The sequence below is a fragment of the Sinocyclocheilus rhinocerous genome, unplaced genomic scaffold (assembly GCF_001515625.1).
Source record: "Sinocyclocheilus rhinocerous isolate Xijiao unplaced genomic scaffold, SAMN03320098_v1.1 scaffold1300, whole genome shotgun sequence".
Classification (NCBI taxonomy): Eukaryota; Metazoa; Chordata; class Actinopteri; order Cypriniformes; family Cyprinidae; genus Sinocyclocheilus; species Sinocyclocheilus rhinocerous.
In genome coordinates, this window is record NW_015666578.1 from 992,383 (window position 1) to 1,001,438 (window position 9,056).

Genomic DNA, 9,056 nt, shown 5'->3' on the forward strand with positions numbered 1-9,056 from the left:
GTTTTTGAAAGAAGTCTCTTATGCTCACAAAAAGGCTGCATTTATTTGACAAAAATGCTGTAAAAACGGTAATAGTGTGAAATATTATTACAGTTTAAAGTAACTGTTTTCTATTTTAATATATTTTAAAATACAATTTATTCCTGTGATCAAAGCTGAATTTTCAGCATCATTACTCCAGTCTTCAGTGGCACATGATCCTTCAGAAATCAGTATAATATGCTGATTAGCTGCTCAAAAAAACATTTCTTATTATTATCGTCAATGCTGAAAACGAATAGAAATGTCAAATGAAGGATTTATTTTAAACAGATATTTTTTTATAATAAATAAAAAAACTGACACTTTTAATCATTTAATCTATCCACGCAAAATACAAGTAGTAATTTATTTCAAAAAAAAAAAAAAATGTTAGTGTAATTTTTTTTAATGTAATTTGACTAAATTCCGCCATTGACCAATCAGAATCTGAGTGCTGAGCGTGCATGTCTCTACTCAGATGTTCTGCTGTTTGTGCGAGTAGTTTGGTCCACTTTCCTAGGTCTGGCTGTAATTTCGCCCCCTGTAATGTAGCGTGAGAGCATGTGGTTGTGAGAGTGCTTCTGTTTTTAGATGCTACTCTAGATGGAGTATTATTAGCTTCTGTTGAGATCCTGCTGATAGCATGTTTCCCAAACACACACACACACACACAGGAGTGGGTCACCTCACACCAGCGATGAGTCTATTACGTGTGTTTCGTGCCTGACCTCCCCGTCCTCCAAGCCTGGAGCTAACTGAGCCGAAACTCACACCTCGACTTACACACAGAGCCGAGGAAAGCAGAGTTATTAAATGCAATTAAGGAACACAAAAGGCACTGAAAAGCTTTTAGCTGGAGTCTGAGATCAGATGTGGTACTCAATCATTTTTGCCTGAGATGATGCCACATCAGTACATGCGCCGTTGACAGTCTTTTCGCTTGCCTCATTAGTTTTAGTGCGGGTGATTAGCCTTTCTTCACACTACACACAATTCAAATTGGTTTTCCAAATGCAATTTTCAGAACTCACTGTCCGCACTGTTATTTTACAACAAATGAACCCCAAACAGATCTGTCTGTTTAGACAGTGTTGCCAATGTCCAGTAATATACAAAAATGACTGTATTGCATATATAGTGGCCAAAATTTCTATCTAATTCACTTTTGACTAGATTGAATGCCACATGAGAGCTTCAATGAGTAAATTTGAAATATTGCAGTACGTTTGAACCTTGAATGACAAAGAAAACAGGATTAAAATCCAATCCGACAGTTTTGATCAAAAATCCCAAGCCAGGCACATTGGAAAAACCTATTATTTCTGCAAAATAATATTACGCTGCTTCTTGCATGTTTCTCGAGACTTTCAAAATGAAATGTCCAGTGAATGGTGCTAAAAGCGTGTTCAGATTTGGTTCTTGTACAATTGCTGCAGTTCAGAAATGAAATGGCTAGGTTAAAATTAAATTAGGTTAATGCTATATCACTGTAAAAAAAAATCTGTGACATTTACGGTAAAGTACCGGCAGCTGTGGTTGCCAGAACTTCACCGTAAAAAATATGGTAGCAACATTTAAGGTTTTACAGACTTAACTTAAATTCACAATAAAATACCGTATTTCATTAACTGATGTGATATCAATAAACCAACATATTGAAGTAGTAATATCTGTTTTGAACCATTGTAATGCACTGATAACCACCAAAAACTGGTGGTGATGAGAAAGTCACATGATGAACCAAAGCTCATCACAAACAGCTTTTCTACGAGCTGAGGAGGACAATACTTATATATAGAAGGTGCACACAGTGTCATTCACACAGACACTAAACACCATCATGGTGACACACGTGATACTGAAATAATGCAATAACATTAATTGATGTAAGATTAAAACCTAGTGTACACAACTGATAAGAAAAAAACTAAGAAACATGTTATTTCAACAAAAAACATCAAATATGAAGTGTCATGCAGGGAATTCTGGGAGTGTCAATTTACGGTTTTTCACTGTAAATTATACAGTAACTTTTTCTTTTTCACTTCCAAAAACCGTATTTTTTACATTATTTTACTGTAAAATTACATTAAATGTAATTACATTTGTTCACCGTATATAGTATGGAAACTTACTGATAACCAGTTAACAGGTTTTTACTGTAGCATTTTTTACAGTCTTTTACTGTTAAAATCACAATGATTTTTTATAGTGTAGGTTTTGAAAATAACGTAACACGTACCCTAAAGCTAACCGATAGTGTTAACAAAAACAAACGTGAGATAAAAACTCAAAACTGAAGCAGCCATGACATTTTAGCTAATTGCAAGTGCAATGCTGTACCGGATGAGTCACCGAGCAAGTTTACTATGTCAGAAAAGCCATATTTATTGAGCTGAATATGTGAGGCAAACTTCAAAATGTATTAGATAACAAATAAAGTGTTTTGAGGTCATAATGTAGTTCTGTAGTAAAGACGTTTTTGAAAATAAGTCTTTCTTAATCCATAATCAGTTGCATCATAATTTGTGTGAAAAGGAATACAACGTGTTGGTGTTTTACTGCCATTAGTGTTTATCTCAACTGCAACCTGCAGGGAATTGTAAATGTAGGTATGTTTTTGGAGTTTTGCAAAAATGAAGGTGGAGGCACATTTTTCCAATCAGCCTAAAGGTTTTTGCTACTGTACCTTTAAGAGGTCTTTATTCAAGTACCTCCATTATGATCGGCTGACGTTTTTTTGCATGGGAAATCATTAAATGTGTCACTCTGGGTGCCGCTGTGTACGTGTGAAATCATTGTAAATTTCTGCACGTTTACAAGTGTCGAGTTCGACTTCAATTCAAGACTTATGTTGCACTTTCCCAAGTTTCCCAAGTTCAAAATATTTCAAAACATCACTTGTACTGACCTACATAAACAAAACACAATGTAAATTGGCCATCTAAATAGAGTTTGCTTCTAACAGTGTGTTATCTCTCTCCAGCTGGCTGCACGTTTGAGGAAGACTCCGACCCCAGCCTATGTGAATACAGACAGGCACAGGAAGATGATTTTGATTGGCAGCTTGTACGGACCTACAGCTGGCCGCACATGACCTCTGACCTTATACGAGGTGAGTTTTGATGTAATGTGCTGTAATAAACGCTTGATTGTAATAATGAATGTTTCCCATGTTTATCCGTAACTGTAAAACCTAATACAGCAATGCATGTGTCCTTAAGGGATAAAGCAATACCAGAATGCATCGCAACAAGCTCAATGAGAGAGAAAAAAAGAGAGAATATCATTTATAAATATTTTGGTAACACTTTACAATAAGGTTCCATTAATTATTGTTAGTTAATGTATTAATTAACATGAACAAACAATGAACAATACATTTGTTACAGTATTTATTAATCTTTGTTAATGTTAGTTAATGAAAATACAGTCGCTCATTGTTAGTTCATGTTAATTTACAGTGCATTAACTAATGTTAACAAGCACAGCTTTTGATTTTAATAATGCGTAAATGTTGAAATTAACTGTAATCCCTCAAATAACTTTGTTCTTTTGAAAAACATTTGTTTCCCTGAGCAGCTTTGCAGTCTTTTGTAAAAAACAAAAACAAAATTGTGTTTGTTTGCAAAAGAATTGCATATCCCCGAGTAACTTTTTGTTCTTTCACAAAACATTTGCATAAACTCGTAAAAGTATTGTGTTTCCCCGAAAAACTTTTCATTCTTTCATTTGCGTTTACTCTCAAAAGTATTGCGATCTCCTGAGTAACGTTGTGTTCTTTCTCAAAACATTAGCATTCACTCACAAAAGTATTGTGTTCCCCAAGTAACGCATCCTTTTGCAAACATTTGTGTTCTTGTGTATTCAGTAACTTTGCGTTCTTTCACAAAATAGTTGCATTCAAAATATTTGCTTTCAGTGCATCATCAAATCTGCTTCTGTGCTTTCAGTGTTTTTTAACCACGTAATGTTTGTTTTAGGTTTCAGAAATTTAAATAATGATCCTTACAAATATACATTTGATGAAAAGTTTTATTGATGTGTCATATACACATTGTATAGGTAACTTAAGCTTACTCTATTCTTCTCCCAGTTCACCGAAAACTTAGAGGATGAATTTACGTAAATTCCACAGCTCAGACTCTGTGCGAACAAGGCGGCACCCATCGCCCGTTATAGATCAACTAAAATGGTCATTATAAAGGTGTTTAAACTACTAAATACCTTTACGTACGCATATTTGGGAATCGGAATATCAGATATTTCATAATATAGTTAGCACGTTTGTGGCTGTGGTGTGTCATGTGACAAGCATGACGCGTTGTCATGGAAATAGTGCAATACGTTCTAAAATATTGGTCGCCTAAAAAAACTCGCGTTGGGGGGTCATCTAGAATATTTCAAAATCACATGCGAAAGGGTTAAAACCCATGTGGTTAGGAAGTTGCCTTAGAAGGTAGCAACTCACGTAGCCCTATAGTAGCTAACTATGTTTAGGAACAAAGCTTGTGTAAAAGTTAGTGTCTTTGTTCTGCAAACTCCTCATTGAAAGTTAAAGCAATGTGACGTGTAGGCAAGTATGGTGTCCCATTCTTGGAATTTGTGCTCTGCATTTAACCCATCCAAGTGCGCGCACACACACACACAGTGCGCAGCGTCCAGGATTGGGGTTTAGGGGTCTTGCTCAAGGGGTAATGAGTGTGGAAGAGACATTCAATCCCACCACCTACATTTCCTGCCAGTACTGAGACTCAAACCTGCAGCCTTCGGGTTCCAAGTCTGACTCTCTGACCATTAGGCCACAACTGCCCCCTAGTTCATAAGAGGAAATACAAAACTCATCTGTTCATCCTGACCACAATACCGTGTGATTATTAATATGAACCGTTTGATAAAAAAAAAAGAAATAACTATTATATTGTGAGACTGCATATACCATTATTGTGATCTAGTACTACTCACACTGTGATATAAACCGTCTACCCTGGATCTATTCTAGTGACACATAATGTTGTTAACTGGACGTAAGAAGCTTGAAGACAATCTGTGGCACTTTGTGTTGACATTTCTTTGAGTAGCCGTCCAATACTGCACTTATCTGGAGGGTTAAATTCCATCAAAGCTGCTAAAGACACTCCAATTGAGACAACAGCTTAGTTTATTGGGTGCTATTTGCTCAATATTACTGATCCATACTGGGGTATGTTCAGCATGTCAATGAAGGGGAACTGAGAAACAGAGAGAGAGAGAGAGAGAGAGGAAAGGTAGACGGATGTCATGCGGGTCGAACCGAACAGACAGGCTCTGTAGCATACTGATACTCCTGTGAAAAGTCTAGTAATCTTTTGGATTTCAATCAAGTTTCAATTCAAGGTTTTGCATGTTGCCTTGAAAGGTGCACTAATTAAATCTGTTGTGTTTCGCATCTATTAATTACTAATAGTATTCGTATTTCTACTAAAATTATGTTTAAAATTAATGTATGAGATGAAGATTTTTTGATTGAGTAATCAATTAATGAGTAGCAAATGCACCTTGTGTTTCTCCCCTGGCCCCTGGTTGATCAGGTTTCGCCGAATCTATGACGTTTCCCTGATAAAAGAACACAGGTAAAGGGATAGTTCACCCAAATTTAACATTTTCATCATTTACGCACCCTCATGTCATTCCAAACAAGATATACATAGAGTATATCAAATGGAAGAACCAGTGAGGTTTGTTCTTATGCATTAAGCAAATACATTTTTGTATGCACATATTAGACATATTTGATGTGCTCTATGTATGTGAATAAAATCCTTTTATTAATTAAATCGGTTCATCACATAAAGCAACCATGACTCTCAAAGAGATTTGGATTAAACCACTCAAATTTTATGAATTCATTTTTTGATTTATTAATCAACTTTTTGAAGCTTGAAAATTTTGATCGTATGGACTTTCCATGCATGGACAAAAAGGATGAGAGAATATTACAAATATCGGTAACACCTGAAGTTAAAATGCATTGTAATACTTCCTTTTTGCATCTTAAATTGGTTGTTTACCATGTGTTTTAATGCATTATACTTTCTAAAGCTGTAAAACGAGATCATTATAATGTATTATAACTGTTAAGATCATTACATGGTGCATTACAAGACTTGATGCATTACATTCTTTATAATGCATTGCATTTGAAAGCTGCAAGTAAAGATTTACGAAAATATCTTCATTAGTGTTCTGAAGTTTTTATTTGTGGCATGATTTGCAGTGACAATTCAAACAGGACATTACACACATAGATCCATAGAGAATATTTGTACTTTGCACACTGCGAGACACAGTTTATCTATATTAACGTGAAATGTCATTACGTGTAAAAAAAATAAATAAAATAAATCGTATCACTAAAGCATAAGTTTATAGCCCACATTTAAGTGTCTCAAAACATTAAAGTTATTGACTGAAACCTATAATTGGTGTAAATGGAAGTTTCAGCAAGTGTTGCCGATTTCCAGTGACGTGTGCGACAGCATGTTGGTGATATTTAAGTCAACTTTATGCAAATGAACAGCGACGCAGCGTTCTGATGACTCATGAAGTTGGAGACGTCATTCGAGGAGGAACACCTGCTAGCATACAACACATAAACTCCTGAGTGATCTCCAGAAATTGAACGCCACTTAAAATGGACACTGATTGAAGCTGAAGTAATACATTCTGTTTATTGAGAGCACCTCTTTGTTTCTGCTTCAGGTTTTTGCTCTCCAAAACATACCAGATCATTAAAGCTAGACATGCTTTGGATCCGTAACAGAAGTGTATCTGGTCTTGAGTTTAGGGAGCTTGACTTCAAACAGACGGGCGATGCCATGATCTTCCCTCTGCCCCCTGCAGGAACAGGAACATGTCAGCCCTGCTCTAAAACTTTGACATGCCGTCTTTGAAGATCATGTGCAAAAAAGCAAAAAATAAAACTTCGCTAGTGCTGCAGAAATTGCTCTTTGCATTTAAATGGCACATTAGCACGGGCCAATTTTCCCCTTGTTTCCTGACGAGATTGAGATGCTCATTTGTGTTGATGCGGGGAAGCATTGCTGTCTTTGATGTCAAGGTGTAATAAGACAAGCTTTCAGCCTATCGGCTTGTTGCTTCGCTCTTTTCTGACTCTCTTCACGCTGCTTTGTAGTGTGTTGATTAGAGAAATGGATTGAATATATTATTGAAATAAGAGGCAGAGGTAATAAGCTTTAATGGCGGTTCGTTCTTGCATCGGAATGAGAAAACGTTCACCTGTTTGGAGTCATGCTGTGGAATCTCATGAACATTTGACAAACATTTGTTCTGGCACTTTCAGTTTAACTGCTGCCGCAAACTTTGGATTACTACTTTCTGGTCCAACAAGTTGCAAAATGAGCTTGATTTGGAACATTTTTCTAAATTAACTAAGCCCACAATATTAACCGTGTCTAAATCTTGTATAATACAAAAGTAGATAAGACTGAAATGGTGGAAAGTATAAAAGTAAAACTTTCATTTGTTATTGAGTTGCAGTGAGTTAGTCTGTGTAAGTGCAAAGTTTTTAATGGAACACTAAAGACCTTTTCTTGAAGGTCTTTCATTTCTAATGACCTGTGGATTTCTGTAGGGGGTGTATGGAGCCCATGGTGATGCGAAAAATAATAGATGTGAGGACATTTTATATCAATGCTTTTGCGTTCACTTGCAAAACTTTTAGTGTACCCCGGAGAAACGTTGCATTTAAATAATATGAAATCTATATTTCAATGCTTTTGCGAGAGAATGCAGAACTTTTGTGCTTGCCTAAGAAGCTTTGTGTTTACTTGAGGAACCTTTCTTTCCCACCTCATATTGTTTCCATCACAACCGCGGGAGAACATGAAGCTCCTACAAGAAAATACAAAGTTTTTCAGAGGAACGCAAACTTTTTAGCGAGGGAATGGGAAAGAATTGACATATAATTTTCCTCCCATCTAATTTTTCTCCCATCACCATGTCGCCTTCGTGGCTCCATAGAATTGAACGCACAAAGGTTTCCAAAAATGACTTTTACTACCAAAAACTCCAAAAACACCGATCAATGAGAATCCCAGTTGTGTTTCAGAAGTCCAGCGTAGTGTTTATCCCATTCACCTCCCATCTCCAGGACTCTCCATTCATTTTCCCAAGTTCCTATAGCGCTCAACCACAGAGCTGAAAGAATATTTGGTAACACTTTACATTTGTTAACTCCCTGGAATTTGGTCAGTCGGGGCATTCGTTTAGGAGCGGTTTTTCTTTGCGTTTAAAGAGCTAGCAAAATATTTCAACTCAAATCTATATTTCATGGCTAATTATTTGCTTATGCACCAAGTATCCGTGTAATAAGCGGGATAATGTACATGCAGCCGGTTGTTGTCGCAGAATAAAACCCCTTCAGGCTGATGCAACTCTTGATCACGCTGTCAGGGTTTAGTCTGCGACAACAACCGGCTGGATGTACATTATTCCTTACTTAACACACATTCTATTGCCATGGTCCAAAAGCGACATAAAAGTAGTACATGCTTCATATGGCTGTGGCACACATGACAGCTTTATTTGAAGAATGGCCTTTCACCAATAGTTTTCCCCTCTGCTGGAGCTCAACAATCGCATTTGCTCATGTTCAGTTCAAAAATGATGCTTTTGGACGTGTTACACCAGATTTGACAACACTGACACCGTACACTACTGGTTCTCGTTATGTGACTGATCATGAAGTGACATGTTTACATTTCCTGAGGAAACTGTTCCTTTAAAGGGGTCATATGATGTTGCTAAAAAGAACAATATTTTGTGTATTTGGTGTAATAAAATGTGTTTATGCGGTTTAACCACCGCAGACTTGAGTGAGAGGAGGCCGGTGACCTTGAGAACGGCGCGGCCGGCGAATTCGACGAAGGAGCGGCAACCACATGTGACGACCCCAGGCTGGACTCCGCTTCGTCCACGGTGAAAGCCGATCCGGCGATCCACAGCGCGAAGTTGATGTATTTCCTCAGCGACCC

At 37.0% G+C, this 9,056-nt stretch overlaps 1 protein-coding gene across 1 annotated transcript in view; it reads left to right on the top strand.

Moving 5' to 3' along the window:
* LOC107732911 (receptor-type tyrosine-protein phosphatase U-like) overlaps positions 1 to 9,056 on the top strand; it is a 297,899-nt gene that overhangs the window by 66,098 nt on the left and 222,745 nt on the right. The window contains exon 2 of the mRNA XM_016544352.1: positions 3,008 to 3,136. Within this exon, the coding sequence (XP_016399838.1) occupies positions 3,008 to 3,136 (129 nt within the window). The remainder of the gene's footprint in view (positions 1 to 3,007; positions 3,137 to 9,056) is intronic.